The following is a 12841-nucleotide window of genomic DNA, read 5'->3' as shown; positions in this document are numbered from 1 at the left end:
TTCCTTACTTTTTTCAATCTTTGCTGACAATATGCCGCTGGCTTCGAGTGCGTCTAAGTATGCGGATGACTCACCCTATACACGCCAGCTAGCGACTGAAATTACTGCAACACTTAAAGGGCTGCGGTTAGTTTCAGAATGGGTGGTAAAGGAATAAGTTAGTCCTAAATCATTCCAAAACTAAAAGCATTGTACTCGGGACAAATCATTCACTAAACCGTAAACCTCAACTAAAACTTGTAATAAATCATGTGGAAATTGAGCAATTTGAGGCAACGGTCATGGTCAAAACATATTGACACAACAGTAGCTAAGATAGGGAGAAGTCTGTCCATAATAAAGTGTTGTTCTGCCTTCTTAACAACACTATCAACAAGGCAGGTCCTACAGGCCCTGGTTTTGTCACACCTGGACTACTGTTCGGTTGTGTGGTCAGGTGCCACAAAAAGGGAATTATGAAAATTGCAATTGGCTCAGAACAGGGCAACACGGCTGGCCCTTGGATCTACACAGAGAGCAAACATTAATAATATGCATGTCAATCTCTCCTGGCTGAAAGTGGAGGATAGATTGACTTCATCACTACTTGTATTTGTGAGAGGTATTGACATGTTGAAAGCACAGAGCTGTCTGTTTAAACGACTAGCACACAGTTCAGACACCCATGCATACCCCACAAGACATGCCACAAGAGGTCTCTTCACAGTCTCCAAGTCCAGGACAGACTACGGGAGGCGTACAGTACTACATAGAGCCATGACAACATGGAACTCTATTCCACATAAGATAACTGATGCAGCAGTAGAATAATATTTAAAAAAACATAAAAATAAACCTTATGGAACAGCAGGGACTGTGAAGCAACTCAAACATAGGCGCACATGGAATTTGTGTTGTAGATATTTGGTAGTGCAGTAGGGGCCTGAGGGCACACAGTGTGTTGTGAAATCTGTTATGAATGTATTGTAATGTTTTTAAAATTGTATAACTGCCTTAATTTTTCTGGTCCCCAGGAAGAGTAGCTGCTAATGGGGATAATAATAAATACATACAAACAGGGCCTGTGTCTCAGGGTAGGAGTGCTGATCTGGGAGCATGTCCTCCCTGTCCATAATAATCTGATTAATTATGATCTATAGTGGCACAACAGATCCTATGCTTCTACCCCTTCCTCTGCAGAGGACAACTTTATAGTCCCTCCAGGATTTAGCGATTCTGAGGTTGCATTTTTTAGGCGCAAAATCAACAATTCCCCATATGTGAAGTGAGTGCTCGCAAATCTGACCAATCACTGCACTATTATCATATGTAACAGTCCAATCACTGTAATATAACTGCATAAAACTGTGGAATTACCGCACTGCCATAAAAGGGCTCTCAATTTGAACCAATCACCACTTTTACAAATCAATAAATTTTACCACATAACATTGTTTAATCAATACACACGTCAACAAAATGTTTTTCCCCATCAGTGCATTTTCATGACAAACTGGACAAAAGTCATCACAAATTGCCATGCAAAATGTCATAATTGCCACACCAAAATCAAGCATTTTTGTCCACAAATACCACAACAAAATCCTGGAGGGAGTGACTTTGTAACTTTATGACTTTTTATGAATTCATAAATGTTTTTGCTCCGCTGTGTTTCTATCTCCTGTCCCAGAGGTTAGCCAGCGTTTCCCTACCACTCACCCCAACGGCCGTCAGATCATGCTGACCTACCTGCTGCCCTGGCTCTCTAACATTGAGCTGATGGACAGCTGCCTGCTGCCACCGGTCACCAGCCCCTGCAGCCCTGAGGAGACGACCCCGGACCGGCCCGGCACCACCGCGGGACAAGTCCCCCAACACACCCTAAGGGGAATGGGCTGGGGCTCGCTGTTGGCCACCTCGCTGGTCCTTAACAACCTCATGTTCATGACCGCCAAGGTCAGGATTGTGTGTGTGTGTATTGCTCGTTGAAAGGCAGACAACATACAGGAGACATTGGAGCAATAACACTTAGCACAATAGCACTTACAATACAAATATGAGCACATACCGTACATTTGGAAAGTATTCAGACCCCTTGACTTTTCCCACATTTTGTTACGTTACATCCTTATTCTAAAATGGGTTCATTCGATTTTCTTCCTCATCAATCCTCACACAATATACCAGAATTACAAAGTGAAGAGGTTTTTTCAAAAATATTTTGCATTATACAAATAAAAAAATGGATATGATATTTACATAAGTATTCAGACCCTTTACTCAGCACCTTTGGCAGCGATTACAGTCTTGAGTCTTCTTGGGTATGACTCTACAACTTGGCACACCTGTGTTTGTGGAGTTTCTCCCATTCTTCTCTGCAGATCCTCTCAAGCTCTGTCAGTTTAGATGGGGAGCGTCGCTGCACAGCTATTTTCAGGTCTCTCGATCGGGTTCAAGTCTGAGCTCTGGCTGGGCCACTATAGGACATTCAGAGACTTGTCCCGAAGCCACTCCTGCGTTTTCTTGGTTTCCTCCAGACGTTAGGCTTGGCATTCAGGCCAAAGAGTTCAATCTTGGTTTCATCAGACCAGAGAATTTTGTTTTTCATGGTCAGAGTCCTTTTGCTGCCTTTTGACAAACTCCAAGCGAGCTGTCATTTGCCTGAGGTGTGGCTTCCATCTGGCTTCTCTACCATAAAGGCCTGATTGGTGTAGTGCTGCAGAGATGGGTGTCCTTCTGGAAGGTTCTCCCATCTCCACAAACTCTGGAGCTCTGTCACAGTGACCATCGGGTTCTTGGGAACCTCCCAGACCAAGGCCCTTTTCACCCGATTGCTCAATTTGGCCGGGCGGCCAGCTCTAGGAAGAGTCTTGGTGGTTCCAAACTTCATCCATTTAAGAATGGAGGCCACTGTGTTCTTGGGGACCTTCAATGCTGCAGAAATGTTTTGGTACCCTTCCCCAGATCTGTGCCTCGACACAATCCTGTCTCGGAGCTCAATGGACAATTCCTTCGACCTCATGGCATGGTGTTTGCTCTGACATGCACTGTCAACTGTGGGACCTTATACAGACAGGTGTGTGCCTTTCCAAATCATGTCCAACCAATTGAATTTAACACGGGTGGACTCCAATCAAGTTGTGGAAACATCTCAAGGATGATCAATGGAAACAGGATGCACCTTAGCTCAATTTCGAGTCTCATAGCAAAAGGTCTGAATGCTTATGTAAATAAGTTATTTCTGTTTAAAAAATTTCATAAATTTGCAAAAATGTCAAAACTGGTTTTCACTTCGTCATGATGGGGTACTGTGTGTAGATTGATGAGGGATTTTTAAAAAAAAATCAATTTTAGGATAAGGCTGTAACGTAACAGAATGTGGAAAAAGCCAAAGGGTGTGAATACTTTCCCGAATGCACTGTATATGTATTGTTCAATGAAAGTTGTCATTCTCTTGTTAATGTTACTTATCGATGATACTTTGCCCTGTCTTGTCAGTACGGTGATGACGTTCCAGGACCAGAGATGGAGAATGTCTGGAACACTCTGGCCAGCAACGACAGGTGGACCAACAATCTGAGGACTACCCTGCAGTTCCTCATCAGTCTGTGTGGAGTGAGCAGCGACACTTCTCTGCTGCCTCATGTCAGTGCTGCCTTAGAACCCCTTTCATTTCATTACTGTCTGAATAAAGTGTATTTAAAACCATCCAAAAATATATGAAAAGATAATTAAGCTCAACCATGCCGCCGTAGAACAATACAGAGAAAACTAACGTTGATACCTTAGGGTTCGTTTTCTGTATGGTTCTATCTCAAATCCTAACCCTTTGTTTGTGTCTGTGCGTGCTTGTGTGTATGTTCCTGCTTCCGTGTGTGTTCCAGATCAAGAAGGTGGTGATCTACCTGTGTCGTAACAACACCATTCAGACCATGGAGGAGCTGTTATTTGAGCTGCAGCAGACAGACCCGGTCAACCCTGTGGTACAGCACTGTGACAACCCACCTTTCTACTGCTTCGCTGCCACCAGCAAGACCTCCACCGCCACCTCAGGTATAGGTAGAGACACGCACACAGACAAATGTACGAACACATAAACACGGATTAAAATAAACACACTAACAAACACACGCATACGCACAAACATTAACATGAACGAACCCACTAACACAGTCAGTCAGACTGGACATATCGACCTCCGCTTCCGCCTCTGGTAATAACATTATGTTACACAAAGGAAAGTTACCACATCATATTTTTATCATACATTTTACATTTCCCAAAACGTTCACAATATGTATCGTTGAATTCATTGTGTCTATAAACCTTGTACTTTTTTTTAGGTACAACATCCAGTAGCAACACTGTAGTTGCTGGCCAAGAGAGTTTCCCTGACGCAGATGACATTAAAGCAGCCAAAGAGAACGAAGAGAGGTATAGTAGCACAGTCCCGGGAATGGGGCCTGGTCTCAAATCTCTTTCTGCTGTTTTGCCAACTCCGTTTGATATGGCAACAACCACAGATGTTGACAAAACAGCACAAAGAGATCTGGGACCTGACTAGGTGAAATATAACTTGGTCCTAGATCTGTTTGTGCTATCATGTCAACTCCTCCATTGTCACATCTGGGACCAGGTTAGATGAAATGTGATGTAATATAAGATCAGCAGTAGCAGAGAAGAAGAGGCGAAGCGAAAGGGTTGACATGAAAATAAGACCACGAGGTGAGGAATGTTTATATGGAGGTACAATGAGTGTCGAATTTGGTCAACAAAAAAGGTAATTGATCATTTGCTACATGAGGCTTATTTGATCAAATATACATTTCCTTATGGTTAGGATGGCATTTCAGCAACTTTGAAAAAAACTACTTTATCGGCGTTCTGCCTGTTCACTTGCGTATCTGCCCTCGCATTGACTAGAATGGTCCAACCTGATTTCGTCACCCCTGCCTGCCTTCCATCTTTGTGGACATGTTAGAGCTGTCACTCGACTATCTTGTCAACATAATAGATTTTCTGTTGCAGTAGCCATGGCGACAACCTCTGACCTCTGACCTTTGTGATCCAGGTTGAGTAACATCATGAGGCACCACAACTGCCTGGAATCCCGATACAGCAACAGTTCTGGAGGCTCCTACGAGGAGGAGAAGAGTGAGTAGAGATTATAGATATATTCTATGCACAGGATAATATTTTACATGCCCCCAACCAATTGTGTGTTTTTGTTTGTTTATAACTTATTTTTTTACTCATTTTGTACATAATGTTGCCACTACCGTCTCTTATGACCGAAAAGATGGGAAAGGGCAGTGGGGAGTGCAATAGAGATTGCGTCATCTATTGGTGCTGTATGCAAATTGGAGTGGGTCTATAGAGTTTCTGGGATAATGGTGTTGATGTGAGGATTTCATGGCTACAGACGTGAGTGTTACGGGTTGGTAGTCATTTAGGCAGGTTACCTTAGTGTTCTTGGGCACAGGGACTATTGTATGTTTAGTGTGAAGAGAACATTTACACATTCACACATTTCTTAAGGTCTCTCTTGATCAAAATGCCTGCCCCCATCGCGGTGAATGTCTAGCTTGGCTTCCTGAACTCGTTAGGAATTCGCCTTTCATCTCTTAATAACCTTGTATGTCCATAACAAATATAAAAGTTTTTTTGTTTAAAATCTATGCATTATTTTTGATAAATGGCTCTAACTCGATCTATGCTACAGTGATGAAACCACTCTCTCCTGCTGCGGTACGATGTAAGGATTGCAGATATGTGCTTTGTCAGTAGCTGTGAAATAGGGTTCAGCCAGGAGTTCATGGACATTCGGCAGAGCGAATGAAATGGTAGGAGGGACATCCCAGCCTAAAGTGGTTTCAGATTTCACATCCTACGTCACACAGGCTCAGAATATACTAATGTGTCCGTGGCAACCAGAGCTATCGTTCAATGCAAACCATTTCGGGCCACGGTGTCCATAGAGCGATTTATAAGCACAAAGATCAGTCGGAACCAGTACCAAAACCATGCAGGTACTTTACATGGCTGTCTAAGTTAGTGCCATTGATAATGCATGATAAGCCAGGAGCTCCTAGGAGATCCTTTGTAAGAACTGGCAGTGAAACACACAAGCAGCTCTGTGACAGGGCCTCTCAGATAATACCAGTAAACAGCCGGTTACCCCAAAACTCATTTGTGCTACTCATTGGTTCTACTCTCTGGAGCAGAGGTAGCCTGGGTCATGTTCACTAGGCATAAAACTGAGTGAAACAAGAAGGTCCGATAAGAAATGCTTGTTTTCCTTTTGCAAAACATCTTGCTACGGTGTGCCCTAATGAACACGACCGAGGTCAGAGTCAATTCCTCGAACTGAAACGAATTGCATGATGATAGTTAGAGGAGTTGGCTAAAGCACAAACAGATAAGACCATGTTAGAGCTGAGACAGTCCTGCTCGGCTCGCCAAACTCAATGACCTTTCTAAAGAAGAACTTTAAAGAACACTGATCCTCTGCACTATAGCCCTCCTCAATGACATAACATGCCTGCCATCAACAGACACAGTTATTGCTTTGAAAGGCAGTAGAATGGTGGGTGCATGTATTCACAGGAATGCTCATAACATTTTCTTTGGGGAGAGATGGGGTCTGAGTGCTAAATGCAAAGAGGGTTGCATTCAGTAGGCAGAAAGGGGATGAAACAAAGGGAAACAAAGGGAAACGGGGAGGTACCAGCTACTAGAAAGTGTCCAATAAGAAACTGGTTTTGCCCTAGTGTGCCACACTGAACATGACCCTGGAGAGGGTGTGGCCTGGCGAGTCTTGCCCTACTTTGTCATGAGTGTAACTTCCTATGTGATCCCTAGGTGAGCCCCTTCCGCCGTACACTGGTTGGCTGATGAGCGTTGTGGAGACCAATCAGCCACTCCCTTTGCCTATGCCTGTCAACGGAGGCTGCTGGGCTCCCCTTGTGGACTACCTCCCTGAAACCATCACTCCTAAGGGACCTCTACACAGGTACACACACACAGGCACGCACACAAGAGTGTGCAAAGCTGTCATCAAGGCAAAGGGTAGCTACTTTGAAGAATCTCAAATATGAAATATATTTTGATTTGTTTAACCCTAAACCCTACATGATTTTAAAACAATTGTACCTTTATTTAACTAGGCAAGTCAGTTAACAAATTCTTATTTTCAATGACAGCCTAGGAACAGTGGGTTAGCTGCCATGTTCAGAACAACAGATTTTTACCCTGTCAGTTTACCTACTACATGATTCCATATGTGTTATTTTTTATAGTTTAGATGTCTCCACTAATAATTCTACAATGTCAAAAACCCCTGGAATGAGTTGGTTGTGTACAAACTTTGGACTGGTACTGTACATTGTTGATATGTGTCTGTAGGTTTAACATCGCGGTGATCTTCATGACCGAGATGGTGGTTGACCACAGTGTGAGAGAAGACTGGGCCTTGCATCTGCCACTGCTGCTCCACGCCCTCTTTCTGGGTATGACGAGAACATACTTGTCAATGAGGAATTACTAAATTAACCGATTCCGAATTTGCTCCAACTCGGACACGCTACAAAGTAGCTGGCATTTGCTGCCAAATGCTTTGCCCCGTTATTACAGATGGAGACAATAGAGTAAGGGAGCAATACATATGAATCCCAACCCTGTGTCGTATCATGTTAATCCACTGCTAAAGGCGCTGTATGGAAGGTTTTACAGTGGGGTCAGAAATACTGACACCCTTGATAAAGATGAGCAATAATGACTGTATAAAATAAATAATTAAAGCTACTGAGCTATATTGTATGCTCCCAAAATTTGGAAGTTATTTTATATTAATACCATGGCTCAAAGAAAGAGAGGGGTCAAATGTATTAACACCCTGAAGGATTGTTATAAATAAAGTAGTCAAAAGTTTAGTATTTGGTCCCATATTCCTAGCACTCAATGACTACATCAAGCGTATGATTCTACAAACTGGTAGGATGCATTTGCAGTTCATTTTGGTTGTGTTTCAGATGATTTCATCATTATTCACGATTCATTCAGGTAGCATCCACATGAATGTAGAAGTGTTTAGAAAATGTTATTGTTGCGTATAATAAAAGGTACTCTAAAATGACACACTACATTATTTACCATTCATTTCTATTGGGGACAAAATAAAAACTAAACCTAGGGTTGCGCCCATATGACATTCTTGGCCGATACCGGCTTTTTAAGCATTCTAGTACAGTTAAATAGTTGAAACACACACACTGAGCAAAAAGTAAAAAAAATGTTTACGTATGTCCCCATTACCAGTAAAACATCATCAAAACCTATTTCTTTCACTTACTTGCTGTGCTGCTTCGTTGGTAATTTGTTCAGCCTCAACCAGGATTTCATCATTCCAACTTGTCCAACTGTGTCTTAACATTTCACGTAAACCCTGTTTCTTGTCTGCATCGAAGTAGTGGTCCTTGTACCTAGCATCAAGCATGGTGGCGACACAGTAGAAGCTCAGAGAGAATGCCACCGAGTTGCTTGATCACAGCCTCTTGTAGAGTACTTTTCCAAGTTAACTTCCGACATAGGTTTTGTTGAGCAGGTGTTTCATTGCCATGACAGAGGGTATCACATCTGCTGCAGATGCAGTTGATGAGCTTATTTGTCCAGTCAGTTGGTCGTGTTCTCAAATGTGTTCTCAGATGCCATTGAAATGGCAGCAGCGGTATGAGAACTAGCACATTCTTGAGCATGCAATACAGCTTTCCTCAGTACGAAATCCTCGTCGACCCACTGCTGTCAGACTCAGCATGCTCATGGGGCTGACGTCTCTGGTCCAAATGTTAGTCGTGAAGCTAATAGCAGTGACGCCCACAGCAAGTAGCTCATGGATGTGCATTTCAACAGTACTGTGTAACTCCAGTAGGGCAACATCTGAAAAATAGCGCCTACTTGCTAGTGTGTACCAGTGCTCGACCATTCGGCGAAAGCCAACCTCATCCACGGCAGAGAACGGTTGATTGTCAAAGGCAATGATTTCCATTATCTTGGCGTTAATGGATTTCGCCTTTGCGTTGTCTCGCTGAAATGTTCGTTTCAACAATACTATGTAATTCTGGTAGGGCAACTTCTGAAAAATAGCGCTTACTTGGTAGTGGGTACCGGGGCTTTAGGTGCTCGATGTTTAGAGCACTGTTGATTGTCATGGGCAATGAATTTCATTTTCTTGGTGTTAATGGATTTTGCCTTTGAGTTGACTCACTGAAATTTTCTTACTCTTTCAAATGACTGCTCGACTTGAACTTGTTTAGTTATGGGAAGTGTGTCCTTAGTGTTTCTATGCGTTTATTCTGTGTAGCGCTTTATTTTTCATGGCGTCATAACATCATCTACCTACGTTATATAGGTATGCACGTCAGCGTTGACATCAGTTTTGCACATCACCGTTACACTAGACATTGGGCAAATGCTAATGTTGGCATTTTTAGCTAATATCGTCCGATTCCGATATGCTTACCGTTATATCGTGCATCCCTAACTTAAACTAAAACAAACTGCAAATGCATCCAATGAGTTTGTAGAGTCACAAGCTTGATCTAGTCTTTGCATGCTACTGTAGGAATATGGGACCAAGTACTCAACTTTTCACTACTATATTTATAATAGTTAGGGGTTTCAATATAATAGTTAGGGGTTTCAATAATTCTGACTCCTACCTTTTTGAGAGAAAAAAAGTATTACTTGTTTAACCAAATCCCTTTCTCTGAGCAATTGTATTAGTATAAAATAATGTCCCTATTTCTTTGAGCATACAATACAGCTCAGTATGAGTTATTTATTTTATACAGTAATTATTGCAGATTTTTATCAAGGGTGTCAAACATTTTGGACCCCACTGTATCTGCTGTCACTGTATTATGATGTATTTTTTTCACCACCAGGCATGGATCACTACCGTCCCGAGGTGTTTGAGCACAGCAAGCGTCTCCTCCTGCACCTACTCATCACGCTGTCCTGCAACCGCAACTTCCAGAATATCACCTCCGTCCTGCTGCAGACACGAGAGGTCAATAGCAGCAAGACCTTGACCAGCAAGTCAAGCTACCAGCCTGAATACTTCACTACTACAGGTAGGACACAGTACAGAATAGATTCCTGGGCAGTGTACATTAGGGAATGCAACTGATTTTTATTTTTATTTTTACGTTTTGTCTTTATCATTATCATAACATGTGTGGTCTAAATCAAAGTTGATGTTTTAAAACTATAACAATTAAAATAAGCACCTGCAATACATGTCATCAGTTCTGAGATGATGGTTTCCAAATGGATTTTTATGCATTGATTTGAAGGGGGGGGGGGGTTAAATGAAAATTGGAAATGAGCATTTCTTATTGGACAACTTCTAATAGTCCCTACCTGTTTCATCCCGAATGAACATGACCCAGGGCATTTGACTGTCAATGCTGTTTACTTTGGAGCTGGGATACACAGTGCTTTTGAGCTCTGCTGTCGTATAGACGTGTATGCTCCTTATTTTAGTTATTTGGATTGAATCGATAAGTATTCCTCTTACTCATTCCTTAGGCCATTAAGATCATTTAATACCATTTTGAGTGCATCAGAAAGTGCATCAGAAAGGATTCTTGGTAAATGGTGCCTCTGCATATCTCATTCGGGAGTTAATAGTGTCTAAAGATGGGACAAGTGTAGCTAAAAGGTGCAAATGCATTTCTCACTTTAGTAAAAAACTAAATTCAATTGTCAATTAAATTCCTTGTCTTATCCCCTCGGGGCAATAAAGAAAGGCATTGTCAAAAAATGTATTTGTTCAATGCTGTATATTCTGCCTATTTGTAAAATAATATATACATACACTGAACAAAAATATAAATGCAACATGTAAAGTGTTGGTCCCATGTTTCATGCGCTAAAATAAAAGATTCCAGAAATTTCCACACCCACAAACAGCATGATCATTACACAGGTAAAATGTGCAGTTTTGTCACACAACACAATGCCACAGATGTCTCAAGTGGAGGGAGCGTGCAACTGGCATGCTGACTGCAGGAATGTCTACCAGAGCTGTTGCCAGAGAATTTAATGTTAATTTCTCTACCATAAGCTGCCTCCAATGTCGTTTTTGAGAATTTGGCAGTATGTCCAACCGGTCTCACAACCGCAGACCATATGTAACCACGCCATCCCAGGACCTTCTTCCCCTGTGGGATCGTCAGAGACCAGCCACCTAGACAGCTGATGAAACTGTGGGTTTGCACAACCAAAGAAACCATCTCAGGGAAGCTCATCTGCGTGCTCATCATCCTCACCAGGGTCTTGACCTGACTGCAGAAGGGCAAATTCCCATCTTCGAAGGTCGCTGGCACACTTGAGAAATGTGCTCTTCTCGTGGGAATCCTGGTTTCAACTATACAGTTTCAACTATACAGCTTATATGGCGTCGTGTGGGCGAGTGGTTTGCTGATGTCAACGTTGTGAACAGAGTGCCCCATGGTGGCAGTGGGGTTATGATGAGGGTAGGCATAAGCTACGGACAGCGAACACAATAGCATTTTATCGATGGCAATTTGAATGCACAGAGAACGTCACACCGATCCTGAAGCCCATTGTCATGCCATTCATCGGCTGCAAGGATCTATACACAATTCCTGGAAGTATAAAATGTCCCAGTTCTTCCATGGCCTGCATACTCACCAGTTATGTCACTCATTGAGCATGTTTGGGATGCTCTGGATTGACGTGTATGACAGCGTGTCCCACTTCCCACCAATATAGATCAACTGAATGCGAAGGAGATGTATGAGGCAAATTATGGTCACAACAGGTACTGGCTGGTTTTCTGATCCACCACTTTACATTTTTGGGGGGTATCTGTCCCCAACAGATATCTGTATATGCAGTCATGTGAAATCCATAGATTAGAGCCTAATTCATTTATTTTAATTTAATGATTTCCTTATATGAACCGTAACTCTGTAAAATGTTGCATTTTATATTTTTTACAAAAATAAAAATAAAAGGAAAATCCCTTATCAAACTGACCATCTTAGACAGACAGCCTTGTGGTTCTATGGGGGTCTATGGGAGGGAGCGTAGCACTGGACACATTGCTCTTATCCATGGTTAATCTAGGTACAGGCATCAGCAGGGAATGGCTTACATTCCTTTCAAGGGAGAGCGCAGTTTCTTATCAAATGAAATGTTATAGTGCCTTGCGAAAGTATTCGGCTCCCTTGAACTTTGCGACCTTTTGCCACATTTCAGGCTCCAAACATAAAGATATAAAACTGTATTTTTTTGTGAAGAATCAACAACAAGTGGGACACAATCATGAAGTGGAACGACATTTATTGGATATTTCAAACTTTTTTAACAAATCAAAAACTGAAAAATTGGGCGTGCAAAATTATTCAGCCCCTTTACTTTCAGTGCAGCAAACTCTCTCCAGAAGTTCAGTGAGGATCTCTGAATGATCCAATGTTGACCTAAATGACTAATGATGATAAATACAATCCACCTGTGTGTAATCAAGTCTCCGTATAAATGCACCTGCACTGTGATAGTCTCAGAGGTCCGTTAAAAACATATCTTTATGTTTGAAGCCTGAAATGTGGCAAAAGGTCGCAAAGTTCAAGGGGGCCCGAATACTTTCGCAAGGCACTATTTGTCATATGCGCCCAAAACAACAGGTGTAGACTTTACCATGAAATGCTTAGTTACAAGCCATTAACCAACAATGCAGTTCAAGAAAGAGAAAATAAAATATTTACAAAATAAGTTTTAAAAAATAAAAAAATAAAATAACAATCACGAGGCTATATACTGGGGGTACCGGTACCGA

At 42.1% G+C, this 12841-nt stretch overlaps 1 protein-coding gene across 6 annotated transcripts in view; it reads left to right on the top strand.

Moving 5' to 3' along the window:
* Window positions 1-12841, top strand: part of LOC109906299 (protein furry homolog) — a 221761-nt gene that overhangs the window by 126798 nt on the left and 82122 nt on the right. For all 6 annotated transcript variants that reach the window (XM_031790359.1, XM_031790358.1, XM_031790357.1 and 3 more), the window contains exons 33-40: window positions 1670-1935; window positions 3478-3624; window positions 3864-4032; window positions 4323-4413; window positions 5051-5133; window positions 6841-6991; window positions 7384-7487; window positions 9921-10109. In XM_031790359.1, coding sequence (XP_031646219.1) covers window positions 1670-1935; window positions 3478-3624; window positions 3864-4032; window positions 4323-4413; window positions 5051-5133; window positions 6841-6991; window positions 7384-7487; window positions 9921-10109 — 1200 coding nt within the window. The remainder of the gene's footprint in view (window positions 1-1669; window positions 1936-3477; window positions 3625-3863; window positions 4033-4322; window positions 4414-5050; window positions 5134-6840; window positions 6992-7383; window positions 7488-9920; window positions 10110-12841) is intronic.

The sequence above is a fragment of the Oncorhynchus kisutch genome, linkage group LG15 (genome assembly GCF_002021735.2).
Source record: "Oncorhynchus kisutch isolate 150728-3 linkage group LG15, Okis_V2, whole genome shotgun sequence".
NCBI classification, from domain to species: domain Eukaryota; kingdom Metazoa; phylum Chordata; class Actinopteri; order Salmoniformes; family Salmonidae; genus Oncorhynchus; species Oncorhynchus kisutch.
Note: the sequence above shows the minus strand (reverse complement) of the source record. Positions and strands in the feature narration are given on the sequence as shown.